The sequence below is a fragment of the Bos javanicus genome, chromosome 19 (genome assembly GCF_032452875.1).
Source record: "Bos javanicus breed banteng chromosome 19, ARS-OSU_banteng_1.0, whole genome shotgun sequence".
NCBI classification, from domain to species: Eukaryota; Metazoa; Chordata; class Mammalia; order Artiodactyla; family Bovidae; genus Bos; species Bos javanicus.
This window is the reverse complement of record NC_083886.1, coordinates 63,010,137-63,037,406: the sequence shown is the minus strand read 5'-3', so window position 1 is coordinate 63,037,406 and position 27,270 is coordinate 63,010,137. Positions and strand designations below refer to the sequence as shown.

General features: G+C 42.6%; 1 protein-coding gene across 5 annotated transcripts in view; it reads right to left on the bottom strand.

Annotated features, from left to right (window-relative positions):
• The window catches only part of LOC133232968 (ATP-binding cassette sub-family A member 6-like), a 64,473-nt gene that overhangs the window by 25,005 nt on the left and 12,198 nt on the right, over positions 1-27,270 (bottom strand). For all 5 annotated transcript variants that reach the window (XM_061392998.1, XM_061392999.1, XM_061392997.1 and 2 more), the window contains 15 exons: positions 21,622-21,763; positions 20,441-20,626; positions 20,015-20,162; positions 18,438-18,606; positions 15,975-16,033; positions 12,666-12,776; positions 12,091-12,266; positions 11,680-11,799; positions 9,612-9,750; positions 8,256-8,346; positions 6,845-6,984; positions 4,700-4,816; positions 3,036-3,219; positions 1,649-1,815; positions 834-967 (listed from right to left, as the gene is read on the bottom strand). In XM_061392998.1, the coding sequence (XP_061248982.1) occupies positions 834-967; positions 1,649-1,815; positions 3,036-3,219; positions 4,700-4,816; positions 6,845-6,984; positions 8,256-8,346; positions 9,612-9,750; positions 11,680-11,799; positions 12,091-12,266; positions 12,666-12,776; positions 15,975-16,033; positions 18,438-18,606; positions 20,015-20,162; positions 20,441-20,626; positions 21,622-21,763 (2,083 nt within the window). The remainder of the gene's footprint in view (positions 1-833; positions 968-1,648; positions 1,816-3,035; positions 3,220-4,699; positions 4,817-6,844; positions 6,985-8,255; positions 8,347-9,611; positions 9,751-11,679; positions 11,800-12,090; positions 12,267-12,665; positions 12,777-15,974; positions 16,034-18,437; positions 18,607-20,014; positions 20,163-20,440; positions 20,627-21,621; positions 21,764-27,270) is intronic.

Below are 27,270 nucleotides of genomic sequence, written 5' to 3'. Positions count from 1 at the left end.
AGAGAAAAGCCTGTGCACAGCAGGGGAGGGCCAGCACAGCCAGAGACACACAGAATTCTAAAAGTGTTCCTGCATCGTCCAACGTTACCCATCGTTCACAGCAAACACCTGAGATCAGGAACAAATAAAGCCGCTGAGAAGCAGCGGAGTTCCCGAGAGTCGGCACAGAGATTACGCATTTTCCCAAGTGCCTGCTGTCGGGAGATCTAGTGATTCATCTTCAATGACTTTTGCTTTATTTCCCTTGTAGCAAGAAAGAAACAGCCAGCTTCATGGAATCCGGCCCCAGCTTTCCACTGGGATGTAAACTCGGAGTTTTACTGAAGATTGGGATGTATTTTCAATAGTCTTATTCCTGTGAGAGGGTCTCTATTACTTGCACTCTGTTACCCAAATTGAAACATATTAAAATATTAAATAATAAACTGAGAGCACTTTCCTCCCAGAGGTTTCATGTGATTATTATAGTATTTAATGTATTTTCTCAATATATAAAAATATCACTTGGGTAGTTCATCATTAAATGGGATTTTTTAAATTCAAAATTATAGGGGTTGGTACTCAGAAGGTCTAATATTTTATTGAGTCTGAATAATGCAATGACATCTAGGTACCTTCAAATGTAAAAAATCTTCTAATTCAAAATTTAAGATAAAAATGTGTTACAACAACTTATTTAAATGTCACAGTTTACTCAATGATAACCCCACGTGTTTCTGCGTTGTCACTGTATACTAGCTGGGTTGACTTTTCACAGTGTTTAAATCAGCTAAAATGTAGCACTTTAGCTTTTTTTCATAAAAGCAAACACAAGAGGCAAGCGGCAAGCATACCTTTCGTTTCCCAGAAACGATGATGGCCCCATTGTAAGAGGGATCTTCGGTGCCATTTCTGTTTTCAAAGTCATCCACCTCCAAAAGTATATTTTGATGCTTCAGTGACTGTATAAAATCTTCAATGTTTGATTCTAGCATGAAATCCAGAACAGAAGGCCACAGAAAGCAAGAGTACATGTGACCATTTTTAAAAATAAACCACACACACACAGTCAAGATTTGTAGAATGCCGAGTAAAGGCATGTCTCTGTGGGCAGCAAAGGAATAATAACACTGGCCCATGAAAGAGAAGCCATTCCACTATCTTCTGTTACCACTGAGCCACCGAAGAAGCCTGAAATAAGCAGTCAGGCAAAACCAACTGCCCATCATTTAGGGTAACGAGATCATGGGTTCTAATCGGTCTTAAAGAACCTTCCTAGATTTTGTTGGAGGGGCACAGTGTCTAACAATGCCATTGTCACGTTATCAGTCGGCGTGTATAGAGTTTCTGGCGTGGGTTAGGCTGCTGTAATGCAGAGACCTGAAAACTGAGTGCTTCTGTGAGTACAGAAGCCCGTCTCCATCTCGAGAAGAGCTGAGGACCCTCAGGCGGACAGACTGGCAGGTCAGATGAGCTACAGGCGACTCAGGCTCCTTCCGCTGTCCCAGCAGCTCCAAAGTCACAGACACGCATCGCCCCTCACCAAGTTCTTTTCCATAGTGAGGTTTAAACACACATTTTACTCTCTTATAATTTGCTTCCCCCTACCTGTGCTATTTAACAATAAAAATCACTTTTTTCTGGATTTAAATTTTGTTTTTCTGTTTACCTGTGTTATTGATGATCAATAAGCTGGTACGGGGGCCCTGGGGAAGTTGTCCCGGAGAGAGGAAATACAACTCAGGTTTAAACTCCAAATCAGCGGTTTCATTCAACACGGCATAGAATATGCTTTCCACAATCAACGGGAACACTGCAACTCCAAACACGAGCAGCCTATCGGTACAGAAATAGTACCATATGGACGCCCTGTCTATCAATACAGAAATAGTACCATATGGACGCCCTGTCTATCGGTACAGAAATAGTACCATATGGACGCCCTGTCTATCGGTACAGAAATAGTACCATATGGACGCCCTGTCTATCGGTACAGAAATAGTACCATATGGACGCCCTGTCTATCGATACAGAAATAGTACCATATGGACGCCCTGTCTATTGGTACAGAAATAGTACCATATGGACGCTCTGCGACAGCACAGTGTTATTTATTCAGCCAGGCATTTCACAGGTATTTGTTGAGTGCCATCTATAATTGGTGCTAAAATTTTGAAAGTCACACCTTCACATGCCGTGCGTGGGCGCATGCTCAGTCCTAAGTCATGTCTGACTCTCTGTGACCCCATGGACTGTAGCCCGCCAGGCTCCTCTGTCCATGGGAGGCTCTAGGCAAGAACACTGGAGTGGGTGGCCATGCCCTCCTCCAGGGGATCTTCCCAACCCAGGGACTGAACCCGAGTCTGTTGCATTCGCAGGCGGGTTCTTAACTGCTGAGCCGCCAGGAAAGCCTGGCATTGCGATATAAACATAGGCTATCACACTATGAAAGTTAAACGGACATGTGGAGAAGGCTGCTCAAGCCCTAACGTCAGGTGTGCCCACTGTGGGTATAATCAAACGCGACTTTCACCCATCCCCTGGCAGGGATGCTGCTGGGGGTACTGTGTTCTAGGATTTTTGTTTGCTTGTCCGCTTTTCTAGATCCAAAATAACAACTTAGTTTTTGTTGTTTTTAAAATTCTTTTCCAGTACAGGTCATTAGAGTAGAGCTCCCTGGGCTGTACGGCAGGTCCTCATCAGACACCCATGTTTCATGCAGTACTGTGTGCGTGTTCATCCCAAGCTCCAGTTTACCCGCCACCCCCAACACTTCTCCTTTGCTAACTGTGACAAGCTAGCAAACTCTGCTTCTGTTTTGTAAATAAGTTCATTTGTACCTTTTTAGGAGATTCCACATATAAACAACATGGTATATTTGTCTTTCACTTTCTTCCCTCACTACGACAATCCCTAGGCTCATCTGCTGCTGTAAATGACATTATTCAGTTTTTTATGGCTGAGTAGTATTTCATCATATTCTAGTTTCAGATTCCCCCCCGTTTAACCCTCTCTTGACATTCACTGTCTAAGAAGCCACGTGCCCCGATACTCACAGGATCAGAAGCCCTTTCTTTCCTCGTCTTAACTGTAAGAAACGGAGCCGTGCCATCGCCCAGAACTGCAGCCTCCAGAGGCCGGCGACGCTCATGGCCTTCTGCGTCTCGGGGGCAGGAGGGCAAGGTGGATCCATCTCATGCAGCCGTCCCGTGTCCCTGCTCATTTCCACTTGTTCAAAATCTACACACACGCGCACACACACAGAATACATGCGCATTACTAATGGCATCTTGGGCACCACAGCTTTTTCTTTGTAACAATATTAAACGTGGTTTTAGAATGTTCGTGGTTACAAAGCAAAGAAGGTTGGAAGCAAATCAGGTGCGTGATGCCCACATTCAATAAACTCAGTGGGAAAAATACGGTGAATTCATACCAAACGTGGAACTCAGGAAAAATGATCACATTATGCCCAGTCTTTGAAAAGACAGAGAAGGTCCCGTATGTGACAATATTCTGAGGGATTTCAAGAAATCTCTTCCACAGGAACACCCAATCATGGATGCCTAAATATCTACTTAAAATTTTATGCGGAAAAATTGTCAGATCTGAAACCACCAGATTGGTACCTGATTCCCAAATACATGCTGTACAAGCAGCATGATTTGGGACAAACCATTTAACTGCTGTTCGGCCTGATTTTCTCACGTGTAAAAGTGTGCCCATGGCATTTGTCACAAAGGTTATTTTGTTGTTAGTCGCTCAGTCGTGTCCGACTCTTTGCAACCCCAAGGACTGTAGCCCGTCAGGCGCCTCAGTCCATGGGATTTCCTGGGCAAGAATACCGGTGTGGGTTGCCATTTCCTTTTCCCGGGGATCTCCCCGACCAGGACTGAACCCACACATCCTGCACTGCAGGAGGATTCTTTACCCCTGAACCATCTGAAAAGCCCAGAAAGGTTCTTATAGGAAGGTAACTGCAATATAGCCACACGTCCATCAAAGTGTCTGCCACAAAGGCTGCAGAATGACAGCTCTTTTTATCATCGTCCATTAAAATACACGTTGGGCTTCGCTGGTGGCTCAGTGGTAAGGAATCTGCCTGTCAATGTGAGAGACCCATTGATTGAACCCAGGGTTCAATCCCTGGGTTGGGAAGACCCCTTGGAGAAGGAAATGACAACCCATTCCAGTATTCTTGCCTGGGAAATCCCATGGACAGAGGAGCCTGGCGGGTTACATAAAGCCCATGGGGTCGCAAAGGGTCGGACATGACTTGGTGAATAAACCGTCACCACCACCAAAACACACCTTAGGAGATTATTGAATCCTTTTCCCCATTAAGGCTCAGTGAAATTCTGCACACGCACAAGGTAAGGGCAATCTTGACAAGAAACATCTGCTCAGACTTCATGACCCTGATGGAGAGCCTCTGACATCCTCAGAGAATCCAAGAAGCAGGGATTTCTGGGAGAGGAGACAGCAGCTAAAAGAGGAAGCGAATCGTTTCTGAAGGGAAGTCTGGGATGCGCCAAGGAGGGCCTGTGTTTAGTCCTGGTGACGACGTGAGGAAAAGGCTGACAGCCCTTCCCAAACAGCACAGTCAGATCCGGAATGTGTCTCGTTCTTGGTGAGAGCCACACACAAGATACTCTAGACACTAAGCTGACACACGACCATTTGGAAATTGGTCTCCCATGACGCATACGAATGGACGTACCTTGCTCAGCCATTGAGTTTCCCTCCAGTTTCGTAAAGACTTCATTCAGAGTTGATGTGGAAACCTCATAACTCAGCACACCCAGGCTGCAATCCTCATCGAGGTCACTGAAGAGGTCTAAGGCAACAGGAGGGGACAGAGACGTCTGAATACCACGTGGACAACTAAGCCTCGTGAATGGACACATCTGCACAATGGTGCCGAGCGCTGTGCAGAAGCCCCCTTCTTTGGAGGCAAAATTTCAGCAGGATGCACTCCCTCTGTGACATGAAGAGGGAGGCCCACCCCCGCCCTCGTGCACAAACCCTCTGCATCCATCATCTTCCTACAGCTCAAAATGCGCCCACAAACTTCTTTGAGGAAAGATGAACGATCAGAGAGAGCACCACCTTCTCACCAATGCCCCAGAAATCAACTGTCACCCCTCAAATTACCATCACCCCTCAAATCACCGTCGCCCCACAAATCACTGTGGCCCCTCAAATCACCATTGCCCCATAAATGACCATCGCCCCACTAATAACCGTGGCCCCACAAATCACCGTGCCCCCTCAAATCACCGTCGCCGCACAAATGACCATCACCCCTCAAATTACCATGGCCCCTCAAATCACCGTGCACTCCTGCCTCTATTCCTGACTTTCCTTCCGGGTGGTCTGCAGCTCCTCCCACCCAAGGCCGCCTCTTTGATTTGGGTCCTGAACCCCTTCCCCTCTGGGGCTCTCGGAGACCTCCCAACTACCTCCTCCTTTTATCTCCGGCATCATCAGCGTCTGCAAGTACTGGGCCATCCCAGATCACACGCCCAAATGTGTAAGGTCACCCGCTGAGCAGAGCCGCGTGTATGTGCACACAACAAGCAGCGGGGAAACAAACAAAGGAAGACTCTGCCCCTCCCACACGAGTGCATTCATTATTCCAAAGATCTGTCTCTTCTGCTGTCTTCCATTAGTCACTCCTATTCACACATAACCTGCTGCTGCTGCTGCTAAGTCGCTTCAGTCGTGCCCGACTCTGTGCGACCCCACAGATGGCAGCCCACCAGGCTCCTCTGTCCCTGGGATTCTCCAGGCAAGAGTACGGGAGTGGGGTGCCATTGCCTTCTCCGTTCTCCAATGCAATCCCTATCAAATTACCAATGGCATTTTTTCACAGAACTAGAACAAAAATTTCACAATTCATATGGAAACATGAAAGACCCAGAATGGACAAAGCAGTCTTGAGAAAGAAGGATGGAGTTGGAGGAATCAACCTTCCTGACTTCAGATTATACTACAAAGCTACAGTCATCAAGACAGTATGGTACTGGCACAAAAACAGAAATATAGACCAATGGAACAAGACAGAAAGCCCAGAAATAAACCCAGGCACCTAGGGGTACCTTATTCTTGACAAAGGAGGCAAGAATATACAACAGGGCAAAGACGGCCTCTTCAATAAATGGTGCCGGGAAAACTGGACAGCTACATTTAAGAGAATGAAATTAGAAGACTTCCTAACACATAACCTACACAAACCCAAATGCTACCCTTATATCCCTGCCACCTGCCCAGAAGCTATTGTTTTCAAGCATCAGTGGTTCCAATTTTCTTCTTAATTCAATGAATACGTTTTCTTGGCGGGGGGGAGTTGTTTGTTTTTATTCTTTTAACTTGGTCTCTCTCTTTTTAAAATTTAGTGACATTCAAAGCTGTTAACTATACCCTCCTTCTGGAAACATTTTCTCCCTTGAGTTAATAAGAACAAACTCTTATTTCTCCTTCAACTGCCCTGGGGTGCTCCAGATTTCCACCATGCTCTGACCCGTCCTCCACTCTCTCCCGAGGGTTCAGTCCTGTGTCACCTTCTCAGTAATCCAATCCCTTGCATTAAATCCATCTAATATGCAGATTCAATTGATTCAACCCAAATCACTGAATGAGTGATTCCCAGATTAAGCTCTCACTCTGCTCTCTGAATTCCTGTATCCCATAACCAACTATACACTTGGCCGTTGGACAGCTCCACTTGGAAGTTCTCATCTCAGCTTCAGCTCCTTAAGAAACCCAACCCCAAACAAAATCCAAATCCACCACATATGAAAGCTGTAGCAACAGTGTGAACACTTGTTTCCAAGTTCGTCCCCTTGTACTGGTACTAAATTACCTGGAAATTCATTTGTCCTTTCCGCAGGCAATGTATACACAAGCTTTTCTTTGCTTTCCGTTTTCAGTTTAGCATCAGGGATGTGGTGATTAATGAGGGATGTTATCTTTTCTGGATCACACGTTTCATTTCTGTACAAACTAATATGTAAAAGGAAAGACACTTCATTTGTGTTTTCTCTACCGCTGCCACAAAAGCAGGGTTCTTGTCGGATTTCTAGCCTTTGTGTATTGGTTTACTTGGCTTTAGGGAGCAAACAAATGAGGAAATAACAACAGTAACAACAATGTCATCAGTTTGGAAAATCTTGGGATCTATATATACAGAGACATATCAGCTCAAAAGCAAAAGTACACAAAAGCAAATACTGCGATTAAAATGATATATCAAGTATGAGAGAAACACAGGCAGACAGGAACATTAGGCAGGAGATTTCTCAGGGAAAATAATTACCACACCAGACTGTGCAGATGTTAGAAAACTAGTGTCTAATAGGGAAATCTGCCCTTCACACATGTTTTGTTTCATCATCAAGGTTTTTTCCAGAAAGTATTGGTTTGGCCTGGACACACTTGCTGGTTGGAGTGTGTCTTTGTCTCCAGATTTCCTCCCTGTTGACAGTAGCTTCTAGAAGGACTTGACTTCATGTCCTGTGAAAGGACGGCATCTACCCGAGCACTGCATGGGTCAGCTGAGGAAATTCAGGGCAGGAAAAGGTCGAGGCCTGTCAGACCACCCACGGCCTCAGCCTGGACGGGGTCCATGAGGTTAGACCACCCATGGCCTCAGTGTAGACAGGGGTTCAGGAGGTCAGACCACTCACAGCCTCAGTCTGGACAGGGGTTCGGGAGGTCAGACCACTCACAGCCTCAGACTGGACTGGGATCCATGAGGTCAGACCACACACGGCCTCAGCCTGGATGGGGGTCCATGAGGTCAGACCACCCATGGCCTCAGTCTGGACAGGGGTTTGGGAAGTCAGACCACACATGGCCTCAGTTGGACGGGGGTCCACGAAGTCAGACTACCCATGGCCTCAGCCTGGAGGGGGGTCCAGAAGGTTAGATCACATATGGCCTCGGCCTGGACGGGGGTCCACGAGGTCAGGCCACCCACGGCCTCAGCCTGGACGGGGGTCCAGGAGGTAAGACCACCCACAGTCTCAGCCTGGAAGGGGGTCCGGGAGGCAGTCATCAGTCTTCTAGGGCTTCTCCCTTTGAAATCTGCCCCGTCCTCAGCGCTGGTGAAAATGCAGGCGACAAGAATACAGAGGAGCACGCGGCAGACCCAGACCAACCCCGCTGAGCGAGCTGAAGCGTGAGATCCCAGTCTCTCTCGGGGCAGCCTACCTTGGAGACAGCCCATCACTGAAGATGCGTCTACAGAGCCAGGCCACCCCCAGTGCCTTTACCTTAGGTGATAGCCGAGACCCCATCTTCGCTTCAAAAAGACAGATGAGCCCGCGCACTTCAGCCTCCCTTTGGACAGGATCACTTTCCTATCTGAGCAGAAAGAAGCGAGACAGGGAAGACGGGGTCATCACCTCCTCACTGTGTGGAAAAAATGGGGGGCGGTGCCAGGACTCAGATTTCCAAAGAAGAAGTGTCCTGTGGGGCCTAACTCCATCTCACGGGCTTTTAAAAACATGAAACGTGCACTGAAATGCACGCATTTAAAATGAGCTTCTGGCAGCCTGGAAGGGAGGCAGTTTGGAGGAGAAAGGATACACGTGTATGTAGGGCTGAGTCCCTTTGCTGTTTGCCTGAAACTATCGGAACACTGTTAATCGACTATACCCCAACACAAAATCATCTTAATGTTTAAAAAAATTTAAAACTATTATTGTGTATAAAATAAAGTTAAAAGTAAATAAAATGAGCTTCTGCATGGGAGGATGGATAAATACATGTTTTGAACTGTGGTGTTGGAGAAGACTCTTGAGAGTCCCTTGGACTGCAAGGAGATCCAACCAATCCATCCTAAAGGAAATCAGTCCTGAATGTTCACTGGAAAGACTGATGTTGAAGCTGAAACTCCAATACTTTGACCACCTGATGCAAAGAGCTGACTCATTAGAAAAGACCCTGATGCTGGGAACACTGAAGGCAGGAGGAGATGGGGATGACAGAGGATGAGATGGTTGGATGGCGTCACTGACTCAATGGAGATGAGTCTGAGCAAGCTCCAGGAGTCGGTGATGGACAGGGAGGCCTGGCGTGCTGCAGTCCATGGGGTTGCAAAGAGTCAGACACGACTGAGCGACTGAACTGAACTGATATGTTTGGCTGAATTTCTCTGCTATGCAACTGGGACTATTACAAAACTGCTCAACTATACTCCAATAGAAGAAAAAAAGTTAAAAAATTAAATTAATAAAAAAATGAGCTTCTGCATTCCAGTCTACTTCAGTGGCTTCTGATACTTCTTGAAAAAAAATAAACAAACCATAAATTCCATAAGCATATTTTCTACTCTGGATGATAAAAAATTTTCGACATTTTTCAACCAAATAGACATAAAAGAAGACTGGGATGCTGAAATTAATCAAGACCTGATCTGAAAAGCTGTCAACACGGTTTTTCATTAGCGCTCACAGTCCAGCATGTGCAGAGCTGGTGAGGAATTCTACAGGGGGACTAGAGGGCAGTCATTCCCCGGACTCCTGTACAATACAGACATGCTGAGGGAACAAGGGCAGCAGTCTTGCCCTGGGAATCCATGTCTCCCAAATTCTTCACTGTCAGACTGAGATAAAAGTCACAGTTACCAGCCAGCATGTCCACTTCATCCATCAAGTTGGTGCTCAAGAGGATCACGTGGTCTGCTTTGCGCTCCCTGAGGAAGTTCCATATTCGATGCCTTGAGAAAGGATCCAATCCCGCAGTTGGCTCATCTAATAGCAAAACCTACAGTGGATGAAGATATAGACACCATTTCTCTCGACCTTGTTAATTGTCTCCACGGTAGAACACGGGAAACAATAAAAATTGTGCCAAATAATGACTGCCCACCGCTTGTATCCAATATACTAACACTCTTTTCACTTTCACGCATTGGAGAAGGAAATGGCAACCCACTCCACTGTTCTTGCCTGGAGAATCCCAGGGACGGGGGAGCCCGGTGGGCTGCCCTCTATGGGGTCCCACAGAGTCGGACACGACTGAAGCGACTTCGCAGCAGCAGCATGGTCACACGTAGTGTGCTCTCTCTGGATACATTATAATGAAAACTCGATCACTTTCAGGGGTGAAAGAAGAGCTTCATGCTTTGACACTGGTCTTAGTAGTATTTTTTTGGATACGCCTCCTCAGCCAAGGGAAGCAAAAGCAGAAGTAAATGAGTGGCACCGCATCAAGCTCAAAAGCTTTTGCAGGGACTTCCCTGGCAGTCCAGCGGTTAAGACTCCGAATTTCCAATGCAGGGGACACAGGTTTGATCCCTGGTTGGGAACCAAGCTCTCACAGGCCATGTGGTGTGGCCAAAAAATTAAAAAATAAATAAGAATAAATTCTAAAATAAAATAGATAACTGAAATAACTATAAAAACAAAATAAAACGTTTTTGCAGGGGGAAGGAAACTAACAAAAAACCCAAAAGGCTGCCTACCACGTGGGAGAAGATACTCGCAAATGATTTGACCAATAAGGAATTAACATCCAAAATATACAAAGGACTCACATGATTCTATAAAAAAAAAAAAAAAAACCTGATTACAAAATGGTCAAGGGATCTGAACAGACATTTTTCAAAGAAGACATATTTATAGCCAACAGACACATGAGCTACTCAACATCACTAACCATCAGGGAAATGAGTGAACATCAGAACCACAATGAGATATCACTCACACCTGTCTGAATGGCTATTATCCAAAAGACAGTGAATAACAAATATTGGTAAGGACATGGGGAAAACAGGACACTTGTGCACTGTTGCTGGGAATGTCCATTGGTGCAGTCACTGTGGAGAACAGTGTGGGGTTTCCTCAAAAGCTGAAATTAAAAATAGAACTACCGTACAATCCAGAAATTTTACTTCTGTATTTTTCCAGAAAAAAACACAAAAAACCCAAAACAGTAATTCAGAAAGACACATGTATCCTTATATTCACTGCAGTGTTATTTATAGTAGCCAAGATATGGAAACCACCTAAATGTCCGTCGATAGGTGAACGGATAAAGGAGATGTGGCATATATACGTGTATATATATACAGTGGAATATTACTCAGCCAAACACAGAATGAACGCTTTATCTGTGACAAGAGGGACAGACCTAGAGGGTATTACACTAAGCAGAAGTCGGAGAGAGAAGACAAATGCTGCATGATCTCATTTACATGCGGAATCTAGAAATTAAAGCAAACGAGCAAACAGAGCAAAACAGAAACAAACTCACAGGTGGAGAGAAGAAACACGTGGTTGCCAGAAGGGAGCGGGGTGGGAGGATGAGTGAGATAGGCGAGGAAGATTCAGAGGCAGCAACTTCCAGTTACAAAGTAAATGAGCCCTGTCAAACGTGCTGCATGGGCATAGAGTCAATACTCTTCAGTTACTTTGCGCGATGGCAGACGGCTAGATTTATCGTGGTGGTCATTGTGTCATGCACAGGGATATTACATCACTGCGCCGGGCACCTGGACGTCACGTAGTGTTGTAGGTCAGTTATGTTTCAAGAAGGATGAGAGAAAGAAGAGGAAGAAGGAGGAGGGGGAGGAATCATCTGTGTATACAGTAAAATGTTTTTATTACATACACACACACACACACACACACACAAGCTGGACCTTGTCCTGACGCTCACTCTGCAATCCTCCTCACGTATAATCTCACTTACTTGAGGATCTCCTAAAAGGGCAATCCCAATGGTCAGCTTTCTTTTTTGACCTTCACTTAAAAGTGTAGCAAGATTATCCTGAATGTTCTGTATGTCCAATTCCAGTAAAACTCTTTGTACCTAGACAAGAAATATACAAAGCTTGAAATCCAAGATGATTCATATTATATGGAATCGGTAGCCATTTCCTTCTCCAGGGCTTCTTCCTAATCCGGGGATCAAACCCAGGTCTCCCACACTGCATGTGTATTCTTTCCCAGCTGAGCCACCAGGGAAGCCCATATACATATGTATATAAAATATGTATTAAAGGGCCTCACTGCCCGCACTTCACTTATAAGCGAGCAGTAGATCACTGACTTAACTTGGCAAACGTCCGGCAGTTCAGAGACTCTGAGCACACCCGTGTACCTCCTGTTCCACGTCCTTTGGCTGAATTCCTTTTATTTTTGCAAACAGCCTGAGGTTCTCCTTTACAGTGAGCGTGTCAAACTGAACATTGAATTGAGGACAAACACCAGTTATCTTCCGGATTTCCTCCAAGTCTTGCATTTCGGAGAGATTTTTATTATAGATGGTAACTGATCCTAAGAAGTTAAAAATAATTTAACATTGGTGAGATAATACATTTTATTAATGTCTGTAGATCTTATTTAGGAAAATATTGGCATATATTCAGAAGTATCTAAAATGATGATTTTATAATTTATTAACAACCATTAACTACTCTCAGCACAAACAGACGTTGAGAATAGTGTATACACAATATCTCCCCTGAAATCTCACACAGAAATGAAGATCAGGATTTTCATGAAAATTTGGGAAATTGAAAATATATATAAAATCATGTAGTTCTGGTAAACAGCTTTAGATAAACGAACATCACTTCCTCTAAGGCGGTTAAATTACAACCTGAAAACAAAAAAGGCACACAAGGCCTCATTCTGCGCTCAGGCGGGCGCCTTTGGGAAGCATCGTCTGCCCACCTGCTGTTGGAACAGACGACCCACTAAGGATGCGCAGCAACGCCGATTTGCCAGCCCCACTGTGACCCAGGACTGCCGTGATCTGACCTTCATAGATGTCAAAGGACAAGCCTATTTTCAGAACAAAACATCAGCGTTATAAATAAGAGGGCAATAGATAGGGCTGTTTCTAAAAACAGAACAAGACACTTTATGTTAACTGTGTATTTGTTTTCAACAGTTTAAAATACATAATATTCAGTATTTTCCTGGTTGCTAAAATAACATCTTTACTGTAGAATATTTGAGAAATAAATACAATCACTCAAGACAAAAATCAACCATAATTCCCAATAGCCACATTATAATACATTTGCATCATGTGTATATTTGCACATATGAATATGTAAATATATTTATAAACTTTGTACTCTATTTTTTTCTAGGCGGCCTTTTCAAATATTTAATCATAAACCTTTTTCATGGCATTAATTATCTTTTAAAACACATTCACCAAAAATCTGTATTTCACCTTAACTCCATTTTTCTATTCTTTTGTTAAAAGTATTGTGTTTTCATGTCAATAGAAAAATCATTCAGCTAAAAATTCTTTGAGATATTATTTTTTCTTTATTTGCTTTACCACCATGTGAAATCCAAACTTCATTACAGAAAGTGGTTGAACAGAGCAAGATGAAATTCTTAAGAATCTTATAAAATATTGTGTCTAAATGATCAAGTTCTTTCAATTAAAATAAGTGACCTACTTTCTAATAATATTGAATTTAATGACTGGACTGAAATTTCAGTTCATCTATCTAGATGATAGACAAAACTTTATAAGGACAACTTACTCAGCTATTAAATATACTAGTAAAAATAATTATAGGAGAAAATTCTTCCTGTTGTAATCAAATCCATTAAACCCTCACTTGCAATTTGACTAAAAGATTCTAAAGGTCATTGGAAGAATAAACTCAAATGATTAGGAAAATCGACAGAATAGTAAGAGATCAGTCTTGGCTGCAAGATATTAAAATATACTTGAGAACCATAATAATGAAAATATTAGTTTTACCAGTGGAGAAAATGTAATAAATAAAATAATATATTGTTGGTCTAGAATACACTGACCAATAGAATCAGAAAGAAACCTGAAATGGACCAAAGTCAACCTAAGAAATTAAAATCAGTGAAACAAGCTTTTGAATCTATCAAAAATATGAGTTAATTCATAAACAATATTGAGAAAACTAAAGAAGCACACTAACACATCTTACGCTTGTTGTTTTTAAAGGGGAAAGGTCAGTGTTTTCAAGGATAAAGGTGACGCTAATTACACAAACGATCTGAAAAGAGAAACGGAAGCCTCAGTCTCCTCAGATGTAAAGTGGAAGAGAAGTCGGGATCTCACGGGCTAAAGGAAAAACTCCAGGCGTGTCACTGAGCATTGTTCTCAGCACGCTAGGCGCTCAGTAAACCTCGAGTGTTTGTTGCTACTATTATTTCTGTTGTTAATAACTGCTTGTGGGAGTATGAATTTTTATAATCTTGGAAGGAAATGATTAGGTACTTGAACCAAGAATCTTAAAAATATGGACCCAATTGAATAATCCTGTTTCTAGACATTTTTATTCAGGAAGTTATTAGCAATCTTTACAAAGACTGAGCAAGGATGTTCATGATAGTGTTTTTATGACAGTGTAGAAACTGAAAACAACTGAATTTCATACACGAGTGTGTGAGTTCAGTAAGTCATGGCATCCATAGGAGGGAATGCTGTTTAACTCTATAGACTGTTGCTGTTCTTCAGTCGCTAAGCCGTGCCTGACTCTTTGCGACCCCATGAACTGCAGCACGCCAGGCCTCCCTGTCCTTCACTACAGACAAGTTATTTCAAGGGCATGTTTTCAAAGGCGTTCCCAGTGGCCGCGTGAACCAGCTGCCTCGGGGGGAAAAAGACAAGAGGGACAGCTACCATCTTTACTTCCCGAAGAGCAACTCCAATGGGTTGTTTCATATACTTTTACACCTATTGATGTTTCATGCTTTAACATTTTTTAAGGTTCTGCTACTTTTAAAAATAGAACAAATCCTTGCAGAAGTTGGAATTATTTAGACATATTGATGAGGGAAAAAGTGGTTCATACTGGGCTCTGAAAATTGAAATGAGATATTTAAAAATACTTTAACGTGTCTTTGGCTATAATTTAAAAAAGAAACCACAGGTCTAGATGGTATCAGATAAAAACAAACTTCAACTGTCAGGAAGAAATACATGTCGGAGTCTTTCCATTTATCCATCTTAAATGCATACTATAAGGAGACATTTTGAAAAGATGCAGAAGGGAATGTGAATAATAACAACAGTTTTCATCAACTAGGAAAAAGCCCAACATGTTTACACAAGTACATTATATTTTCAAAGGGAAGACATACTCTCAAAGGAAAAAGTAAAATTGAGCTAAGGGATCTGCATTTGTTAGAAAATAAATGTAACATAAGCAAAGTGGACTGAGAACTCGCAACCTTGGGAGGGTTGACGGCTCTCCCTTTTTTAGCTGTTAAGGCTGCTGTCTCTTCTAAAAATATATTCCTCCTAAAAATAATTATCTGTAACAGCAAGTTGTCCTCTATGAAATGTCACCACTAACTTTGATGCCTGCTTAAACGTTCATCACAGAAAAATATATTTGTGAGAATACTCAGTTTCAAATATGTCAGTTCACTAGAAATCATAAACTACGGTTATTGCTGGATACTGACTTGTGGCTCAGTGGTAAAGAATCTGCCTGCAATGCAGGAGACCCAGGTTCAATCCCGAGTCGGGAAGATGCCCTGGAGAAGGCAATGGCAACCCACTGCAGTAGTCCTGCCTGGGAAATTCCTTGGAGAGAGGAGCCTGGTGGCCTCCAGGTCGTGGGGTCACAAAGAGTCAGACACAGCTTAGCAGCTAAACGACAGCAACAACAAAGGTGTTCTTGGCCTCACGTTGGTCTTGCCAGTACGTGCGAGCTCGTGTATCCCTTGACTAGTAAAAACCTTACCGTCTTAAGTCTAGACATTCTTTCCTTACCGTGCAAATACAATGAAATATCGCTAACAGCAAAGTCATTTTTCTTTGCATGCCTCCATTTTCGTAGATAAGTGGATCCATGAGACATCTGGCAGGGTTTTACATCCAGTTCTTAATCATGGTGAATTTCCAGGCAGTGGAGGTAGGCTGTTGGTACTTTTTTCTGTTTTGCTTACGTATAATCTGTAATTTTTTACACTGAACTTTTTCCATTTTTTTAAGAAGTCAATGAAACAATGAAAGTTTTTCTTTACCTTTCAATACTTCCACTTTTCCAGTTTTTTCTTTATATACTTTTTTAACATTTCTGATTCTGAAATGAAAAAATAATCGGTGCTTAGGTAGCCAATAGAAAAGTAAAACTTGTACAGATCATGAATAACTTGAATTATAGGGAGGCAGCCAGCTTCATGTGAAAAGAGAGGACATAACAATCTACTCAGAAAGACCAAGACTTATTTCAGACTAAACGCTTCCCCTGAGGGGGAAAATTAAAGAGCCGCTTTAGAAAGTTACAATTAGGGTGAGAGAGGAGCCTGGTGGGCTACAGTCCACGGGACTGCAAAGAGTCAGATGCGACTTAGCGACTGAGCGTGCGCTGGTGGTTCAGTGGGTAAGACTCCAGGTTCCCAGTGCAGGGAGCCTGGGTTTGATCCCTGGTCAGCAAACCAGATCCCACAGCCACAGCTAAAGCTTCACACGCCACAACAATAGATTCCACGTGTATCAAAGAAGGTCAGAAAGACCCTGCATGCCACAACCAAGGCCCACTGCAGCCACATAAATGTGTGTGTGTGTGTGTGTGTGTGTGTGTGTGTGTGCTCAGTCATGTCCCATCTTTGCAGGTCCATGGACGTAGCCCACCAGGCTCCTCTGCCCATGTAATTCTCCAGGGAAGAATACTGGGTGGTTTGCCATTTCCTCCTCCACAGGACCTTCCTGACCCAGGGATCAAACCCGTGTCCCTTTTATCGCCTGCATTGGCAGGCAGATTCTTTAGCACTGTGTCACCTGGGATCGCTTCATCAAATACACACACACACACACACACACTTCTAGATCAGTGATCACCAAGTCTGAACACACACTAAAATTTCAAAGGAAACAGATACAGGGCAAAGCAAGGATCAAGCTCAGACAGATGAGCAATGTCAGGACCATATAAGACCACATACAATGCATCTTCGAGTTCAAAGGGAAACTTCACCCTCCTTTCTGTCCCTGAATGAGAATAAAGGTAAGGACATTTATCAACCAGGAATGCTGGTGGTGGGCAGGTTGGAGCAAAGAGTCTGGAGATGTAAAAGAAAAGGCGTCAAAGCTGCTGAATCCAAGAGGATACTTTATTTCTGCCTTTCTGGGTATAGTGGGACCCCACGGGCGTGGGACCTCAGTATTTTATTTTAATACATAAACTTCCACTTGAGAAAGGCTGGTTGATTTCGGATTTCAAGATGACAAACCAGTGTTTGGAGCAGACACGCTGATTCCAAATTTCTTACTTCTTATTTCTTCCATTAGACACTAGAAGCCAGTCAAAAGTACAGAGGAAAAGATTCAGAGACCCTAAGACCAGCAAAAACTCAGAGGCCGGGGCGGACAGACAGAATCTGGGGGAGCCTAGACAGAGGGTGAAGCGGCGACATTGCACGGTGCTGAGCAAATGGGACTTTCCCTATCGCACGAGACACTGTAGGTGATGACAGAGGAGGAGTTCAAAGTGACATTTACGAATCTGTTGTTCAGTATTTTGCTTCAGGTTCACCCCGCTGCCACTGGTTAATATTCCATTTATTTTAGCCACTATGGAAAACAGTGTGGAAAGTGAAAGTGGAGTCACTCAGCTTGTCCGACTCTGTGACCGCAGGGACTGCAGCCCACCAGGCACCTCTGTCCATAGGATTCTCCAGGCAGAGTACTGGAGTGGGTGCCATTTCCTTCTCCAGGGGATCTCCCCGACCCAGGGACTGAACCCAGGTCTCCCGCATTGCAGGCAGACTCTTTACCGTCTGAGCCACCAGGGAAGCCCTAAACAGTATGCAATATTCCTCAATAAACTAAAAATAGAGTTGCCTTATGATCCAGTAATCCCATTCCTGGGCATATATCCAGAGAAAACTCTAATCCAAAAGGATGCACGCACCCCAGCGTTCACAGCAGCACTGTTAACAGCAGGCGAGCCACGGAAACAGCCTCGTGTCCACTGACGGACGAGCGGATGGAGAGGCTGCGGTGCATGCACACACGGAGTGTCACTCGCCCATAAGAGAGGATGAACAACTGCCGTGGCAGCAACAGGCATGCAGCTCGAGACGATCAAGTGCAGTCAGGCAGGAAGAGAAAGACAGACAGCATGCGGCATCACTCACGTGTGGAATCTCAAATAGGACGCAGATGAGCAAACCCGCGAAACAGGAACAGACTCACAAACAGAAACAGACGTGGCTACCAAGGAGGAGGGGTGGGGAGGACCAGGAGTTTGGGGTTAGCAGAGGCAAACTATTACAAACAGGAGGATAAGCGGCAGGGCCCTGCTATGCAGAGCAGGGAACTCCATTCAGCATCCTGTGATACGCCACCGTGGAACAGAATACGTAGCCGAGCCACCTGACTGTGCGGCAGAAATCCACAGGACACTATAAGCCAGCTATACTTAAATAAACTTTGTCAATAAGCACATTGCCTCGTGCCCACGTTATCAGTACGTGTGTGACTACCTGATGGCTTCTCTCCCGTGGAGTTCTGGGGCTACGGGCTCACAGTATTCATCGGCGGCAGGTTCAGGGTCCACGTCTTTCCAGGTGACGTGACTACCAGTCCTCCGGTGTTGGAAGCAAGGTGACGAGTTCAGGAAAAACAATGGCGAATAATGGGACTCGTTTCCATCTAGTTAAGAAGTGGTAAAACATGTGTTCAGTACCATGCAAACAGTGAGCACATAAGCCTTCCTTAGAACAGTGCATAATTTCTTGGACTTTTAAGCATCACAAATATTGCTTTCTAACTCCCTATTATCGAGAAGAAGTCTTGAGAGTGAAGGAAACAATGAAAATTAAAAAGAAATGACATATTGTTATGAAAGGTAAACAATATAACCCTTGATAAGGTATAAATTAAAGACTTGAATAAATTGCTTTCTAAAATGTGTTTAGAATAATGATTAAATCCCATATTGAGTGGGAAAAGCCTTAACATGGCACATAAAAATAATTTTCAATATGTTTGTGAACTTAAGAAATCGTGTGACTCAACAGTATGATTGAGCAAAATACTGAAATCTATATGGTACATCAATAAAAAGTACATGGAGAAATTAATTTGTTTAGGATGAACCTATGGTCATTCCCTAGATTTAAAAAAATGGAATAGCATTTGTTACTAAGAGTCTTCAGATGTTAACCAGAAGTGATAAAGAGACAGACATACATACAAATAAATACACAGGAATATATAGAACAAATTTAAATCCAGTCAAAGTGGAAGAAAAATACAAAATAACATATATATATAGGATCATGCAAGGGAAAAAAGCACCCTGATTCTGGTATGTGCGTAGGAATTCTAGACTTATGTGAAATTTTAAGTTGTTTTCAAGATAAAGAAAATCTAACGGGGTAATAAAGTGAAGTAACTCAGTTGTGTCTGACTTTTGTGATCCCATGGACTGTAGCCTGCCAGGTTCCTCCATCCATGGGATTTTCCAGGCAAGCATACTGGAGTGGGGTGCCATACCCTCCTCCAGGGGATCACTTCTGTAAATACGAGCAATATATGACAAAGGTTAGGAGGCACTTTCACTATGCAATGTCCCTAAGCTAACCAAAACCATCTTAAGAACTAATTTATTCCCACCTGTCCTGATACAAATCCTCAATATCATTCTTTGAAAACACTTTCAGTGATCTTTTAAAAATGCAACATTATTTAAAATATAAGCATAATATTTAAAATATAAAATATAATTATTATAACATAATTATAATACAATGTAATTACATTATAATTACAATTAAAGTATAATTATAATAGTTAAATATATTTAATTGAAATATAATTAAATGATCATCATTGTATGTTTATAATGTGTATCACTATATCACATTCAGAAGAATAATTATTTTTAGGTAGCAATTCCTTTAGACCATTAAAGCTATGAAGCAGAGAAAAAGAAATCATTCAGTCTTTTATGGGAAATACTTGTCATTCCTTATTTCTTAAAATATATAACTTTAAGAAAAACATCTTCAATGTGATCAGTACCAGCAGAGGTCAGGAAAAAACCGTAATTACTTACAGGGTAGGATTTTGTCAAAGTATAACGCCAACGCCAAGTATAAAAGGGCATCGAAAGTCAATATGGAAAAAGTAGCTATCATTATATATGAGTCTCCAGAAGCGTCAGGAAAAATGACACCATTCATAGTATAATCCAGGTGGATAATCTAAGATTCAAACAAAAGTAATAATAAATACTTAAAAATAATTCAGTGTAGCAGCAAGAACTACCACTTCATTAAGCAGTTTTTCTAAGAAGCCCTCATAATGAAGTGCTTAGGGGAACTTTCTATTTTACAGCAATCAAAACAATATCAGAAAGGAACACTGATTTTTAAAAATATAATGTTTTAATAATAGGAATTTAAGTTGTAACTGTTTTTCAAGACAGTCTTTTCTAGGTTCTTAGAAATGATGACAAGGTTAGAATTAACTCTGATCTCACCTGGTTTATTCCAGCACTGAAGGCAAAGGGGCTACAGATACTGAAAATCCACTTCAAAGGTGAAGGAAGTTGTTGGTAAAACACACTGAGTCCCACACCCCCCCAGAAGAGGGTGAGGAGAAACACAACCAAACTGGTGAGGATGGTTTTCTTTAGCAGCACGGTCATCAGGAATGCCAAAGCGATCTGAAAGAGAGCCGAGACTCTACACAGACTGACGGTCAGTGGTCCCACCTCAAAAAAGGACCTTTGTACCATAACATAAATATTTATCACTGACACAGTGATGAGCAACAGTAAGGGATAATTATGCTCAATCCTTCTCTCAACTTCCTTGTAAGGAGAATCTTTATTTGCCTACTTAAATGCTGGGCTTGAAAGGCTGCAGGAGGAGCTGTTGTTGCTGTATAGTCGCTAAGTCCTCTTCCAACTCTTTGAGACCCCATGGACTTTGGCTGACCAGGTTCCTCTGTCCATGGGATTCTCCAGGCAAGAACACTGGAGTGGGTTACCATGCCCTCCTCCAAGGGATCTTTCCGACCCAGGGATGAAACCTATGTCTCCTGCACTGGCAGGCGGGTTCTTAACCATTTATCTACTTGGAAAGCCTGCAGGAAGAGCTGAGAAAAGGATAAAACTGCAGCCTTGGAAAGAGGGAAAGAAATTAAATTAATATGTTACCAAAGAGTGTCTACTGTGTTTTGCAGAAAACCCCCTGGAAGGTGGGAGAAGTCAGAGGAGCCTGTTCAGAGAAGGAAGAGAGGGTGACATGGGCAGTCAGACCAGGGTGGGTGTTACAAGATGAGATGAGATGTGAAAAGCTGCCATCTGACAGGGAACCTTTGGGGAAAAAAAAGATGGGTCCAGCCCTTAAGAACATTCTTATCAATCTATAAAGATCTGAGGTATTTTTTAGAGTCAAAACAATTTTCTTTCTTTCTGATGCATCCTTTCATTAATTCAGACCTTTATGCAAAAAAAAGAGTTTCAATTTTATTTAGGTCTCATCATTTTCTCATACTCATAAAGACTTCTCAAGCAAACACATACACACACACACACACACACACACACACACACAATGTGAAGGAAGGGGCTACAGGAGCCTGCTCAGACATTATTTCTGTTACATGTAACCAAGACCGGAAGCAGAGACCATGGTAGCAAACGTACGAACTTACCAAGGATAAGCCATACAAGAAAAAGAGAGTAAATATGACCGTGAAGCCCGTCAGGATGATAATTTCAGTAGATGTTATGATCACTGTGATGATTATGGAAGTGACAAAGATGAAGGCAGCATAGATTAAACCCCAGGAGAGCCTAAAAAAGACAAACAATATTTCAGTTGTTTTAACTTCATTATGAAATATTTAAAACATACAAAAATACTTAAAGAATAACACAATGGCTACCTTTGTACCTGCCACCTATTAACAGATCCTTGCTCCTTGGAAGAAAAGCTATGACAAACCTAGACAGACTATTAAAGAACAGGGGCATCACTTTTCCAACAAAGGTCTGTATAGCCAAAGCTATGGTTTTTCCAGCAGTCACATATGGATGTGAGAGTGGAACCATAAAGAAGACTGAGTGCTGAAGAATTGATGCTTTTGAACTGTGGAGTTCACAAAGACTCTTGAGAGTCCCTTGGACAGCAAGGAGTTCCAACCAGTCCATGCTAAAAAAAATCAGTCCTGAATATTTATTGGAAGGACTGAGGCCGAAGCTGAAGCTCCAATACTTTGGCCACCTGATGCAAAGAGAGGACTCACTGGAAGCCACCCTGATGCTGGGAAAGATTGCGGGCAGGAGGAGAGGGGTGACAGAGGATGAGAAAATTGCATGGCATCACTGACATCGGCATCAATGGACATGAGTTTGAGCAAATTCCCGGAGAGAGTGAAGGACAGAGAAGCCTGGTGTGCTGCGGTCCGTAGAATGGAAAAGAGTCAGATGCAACTTAGTGACTGAATAACAACAAACTAAAATACTGCCATGGCCGTGCTGGTGCATGCTACACACTGACTCGGTGTTCACACTGCACGACTGACATGAACACGCGTCAGGAGCGCCACCTTGCCTGTGTCCTTCTGCAACTTGCCTTTATGCACGACATGCAGCTGTCATACGCTGCTGCGTAATATTTCACTGTGTGAATACAACTCAGTGTTCTCCTCTCCATGGCCACCTAGGTTGTTTCCAGACCTTCTTTCTAATGCAACGTTGCTAAGAATATTTTTGCATTTGCCTTTTTTTAGGGAAAGTGCACACAATTTTTCTTTCAGGTCAAATTGCTGAATTCCAGGAGATAAGCATTTTGTGTTTTCATCTTTGTTATTTATTACCAAAGTGTCCTCGTTATAAAATTGGAAGGAAACAACAGCTGCTGATCCATCAGTGACTGTGGATGTACCGGAGGCCAACCGATGATGTGGTCACTCCTGAGGACTGCAGCCAGCAAGAGCCCTGCCTTCCCTCCCGTAGAAAGTTGGAATCTCGTAACTACACTGAGCCCAGTGCATGCTTGCTGCTCCTGTTCAGCATTTCTTTCTGAAAACAGATGCAGATTATGGTGGGCTTCCCAGGTGGTTCTGGGGTAAAGAATCCCCCGGGAATGCAGGAGACACGGGTTCGATCCCTGGGTCTGGAAGATCGCCTGGAGAAGGGAATGGCAACACATTCCAGTCTTCTTGCCTGGAGAATCCCATGGTCAGAGGAGCCTGGAGGGTTGTAAGTCTATGGGGGTCACAAAGGGTTGGACACAACTGAACATAGATTATGGCAACACCCTTACGTGTTCACACTGTTTTGCTCTAGATGTGCTGGTGTTCACATTTTTATGAAGTGGGTATTAGAAATAGCAGTCAGTCTTAGATCTAGGAAACCTGGAGAGTGTTTTAGCCCAAGCTTCTCATTTTACAGATGAGTAAACAGCAGTTCTTCCTGGTAAAGGGTCCTACTCAAGGTCGCCATAGTAAATCAGTAACAGAACTGAGAGAGCAGCTGTAGGCTTTCTGTCAGTTCAGAGCTCTTCCTTGTACACAAAACTGCCTAATAAGAAACAGCTGGAGAAAACAGTGAAATTATTAAAATCAGGAATTTGCATGAATATGTCCCAACAGATCATGTTTCAGTTCAGTTCAGTCACTCAGTCATGTCTGACTCTTTGTGACCCCATGGGCTGCAGCACGCCAGGCCTCCCTGTCCATCACCAACTCCCGGAGTTCACTCAAACTCATGTCCATTGAGTCGGTGATGCCATCCAGCCATCTCATCCTCTATCGTCCCCTTCTCCTCCAGCCTTAAATCTTTCCCAGCATCGGGGTCTTTTCAAATGGGGTCAGTTATTCGCATCAGGTGGTCAAAGTGTTTGGAGTTTCAGCTTCAGCATCAGTCCTTCCAAAGAACACCCAGGACTGATCTCCTTTAGGATGGACTGGTTGGATCTCCCTGAAGTCCAAAGGACTCTCAAGAGTCTTCTCCAACACCACAGTTCAAAAGCATCAATCTTCAGTGCTCAGCTTTCTTCACAGTCCAACTCTCACATCCATACATGACCACTGGAAAAACCATAGCCTTGACTAGATGGACCTTTGGTGACAAAGTAATGTCTCTGCTTTTCAATATGCTGTCTAGGTTGGTCGTAACTTTCCTTCCAAGGGGTAAGCGTTTTTTAATTTCATGGCTGCAATCACCATCTGAAGTGATTTTGGAGCCCCAAAAAACAAAGTCTGACACTGCTTCCACTGTTTCCCCATCTATTTCCCATGAAGTGATGGGACCAGATGCCATGATCTTTGTTTTCTGAATGTTGAGCTTTAAGCCAACCTTTTCACTCTCCTCTTTCACTTTAATCAAGAGGCTCTTTAGTTCCTCTTCACTTTCTGCCATAAGGGTGGTGTCATCTGCATATCTGAGGTTATTGATATTTCTCCTGGCAATCTTGATTCCAGCTTGTGCTTCTTCCAGCCCAGCGTTTCTCATCACGTACTCTGTATATAAGTTAATATGCAGGGTGACAATATACAGCCTTGGCATACTCCTTTTCCTATTTGGAACCAGTTTGTTGTTCCATGTCCAGCTCTAACTGTTGTTTCCTGACCTGCATATAGGCTTCTCAAGAGGCAGGTCAGGTGGACTGGTATTCCCATCTCTTTCAGAATTTTCCACAGTTGATTGTGATCCACACAGTCAAAGGCTTTGGCATAGTCAAGAAAGCAGAAATAGATGTTTTTCTGGAACTCTCTTGCTTTTTTGATGATCCAGAGGATGTTGGCAATTTGATCTCTGGTTTCTCTGCCTTTTCTAAAACCACCTTGAACATCTGGAAGTTGACAGCTTACGTATTGCTGAAGCCTGGCTTGGAGAATTTTGAGCATTCCTTTACTACCATGTGAGATGAGTGCAATTGTGCGGTATTTGAGCATTCTTTGGCATTGCCTTTGGGATTGGAATGAAAACTGATCTTTTCCAGTCCTGTGGCCACTGCTGAGTTTTCCAAATTTGCTGACATATTAAGTGCAGCACTTTCACAGCATCATCTTTTAGGATTTGAAATAGCTCAACTGGAATTCCATCACTTCCACTAGCTTTGTTTGTAGTGATGCTTCCTAAGACCCACTTGACTTCACATTACAGGATGTCTGGCTCTAGGTGAGTGTGAGTGATCACACCATCATGATTATCTGGGTTGTGAAGATCTTTTTTGTACAGTTCTTCTGTGTATTCCTGCCACCTCTTCTTAATATCTTTTGCTTCTGTTAGGTCCATACTATTTCTGTCCTTTATCGAGCCCATCTTTGCATGAAATGTTCCCTTGGTATCTCTAATTTTCTTGAAGAGATCTACAGTCTTTCCCATTCTATTGTTTTTCTCTAGTTCTTTGTGTTGATCGCTGAAGAAGGCTTTCTTATCTCTCCTTGCTATTCTTTGAAACTCTGCATTTAAATAGGTATATCTTTCCTTTTCTCCTTTGCTTTTCACTTCTCTTCTTTTCACAGCTATTTGTAAGGCCTCCCCAGACAGCCATTTTGCTTTTTTGCATTTCTTTTTCTTGGGAATGGTCTTGATTCCTGTCTCCTGTACAGTGTCACGAACCCCTGTCCATAGTTCATCAGGCACTCTGTGTATCAGAGCATGTTTAATTACTGCTTATTTGACTTGTTTTTAAACTTTTATGTCACTACAAGGATCTGGACTGTGCTAGACAATCAGCATTTTTGGAGAGGCATGCCACATTCTACAGAATTCACTTCCTGAGTACAGAAGGGAACTGCTCTAGGTAGGAACTGAAAAGCCATAGGGTGTGAGGACTATGGATTAAGGAAGTTAAACCTTTCTAGAAAAGGACTCTATAGCAGGGACTTGTAGGTGGAGTTGGGGGGGATGTTAATATATCTATGAAAAACTTCATGATAAAACAAAGCAATTTCAGACATCACTAGAGTAAGTATTGACTGCATTTCACATTTTCTGCCTTAGTTAAAAAAAAGTGGGAATGTTGTAAAACTTATTACCACTAGACATTGTGTTCTTAATAAGAACATTTCAGATTTTTCTTTTCCTTGTTAGTTTTAAGAACACATATCCATTTTGCTAAATTTTAGGTTACATGCATACTAAGAAGCATTTACCCTGAGAATGAAGCCACATCTAAACAACCAGCACCTTCCTGGCTTTAACCTAGAGTTGGCTTGTGCCTCCCTGTCCTAAAACGGCTGCAGGGACACTGCCATTTGTACATAGTTCCCCTCTCTCTTTCCTCCTGACAAACACCATTTACTCCTTTCTATTTCCCAAGGTTTCACTGAACAAACATTACTTTCCTTTTTTAAATTTCAAGACCCACTTTCCCCTTTTGCTATTTCATAATTCAGTTATATTAAAACTAAAACTCTGTTAATAAAATATACTTTATAGGAAACTTTAAATTTCCTAGATGTTAATTTTATTTCAGCAAGTAAGTTTCTTGTAAAGAGCTGTTCAATAAGTAGTCCTTCATCCATTCCAGATACATACTATACCCATAAATAGCATTTTGTTGTTATGGGGAGTATACAGAGAAATATTTCCCAGGACTCAACACTGAAAAATGCTAAATTTCTTTTAGGGTAAAGCAAACAGATTATTTTTTTTTTCTTTTCCTAGACAGTATGAGTTTTGAAACTGATGGTATCACAGAATTCTCTAAAAGCCTTGGCCTCTTAGAGGTTTAGAGATTATATTCACTCCTTAAGTTGTGTCTAGCTCTTCATGACCCCATGCAGCACTCTAGGCTTCTGTGTCCTTCACCATCTCCCAGAGGCTGCTCAAACTCATGTCTCATCAGGTGGCCAAAGTATTGGAGCTTCAGTTTCAGCACCAGTCCTTCCAATGACTATTCAGGACTGATTTCCTTTAGGATAGACTGGTTGGATCTCCTTGATGTCCAAGGGACTTTCAAGAGTCTTCTCCAACACCAGCTGAAAAGTATCAATTCTTGGGTGCTCAGCCTTCTTTACGGTCCAACTCTCACATCTGTACATGAATACTGAAGAATCCATAGCTTTGACTATATGGACCTTTGTCAGCAAAGGGATGTCTCTGCTTTTTAACACGCAGACTGTATGATTTGCGTATTTATCTGTTAATCTTACTCATTATTTTGCTAAACCTTTATTTCTACTCAATTATTATTTGCTATCATAATATATACAAACATAGAGACATACATACATATATGATAGTCATGTTTAAATATAAACTTTAAAATCACATTAAATCATTTGTGAAATGGGGCGAGATATATCAATGTAAGAAGCAAGTGCTCTTATCAAGTGCTTCTAACT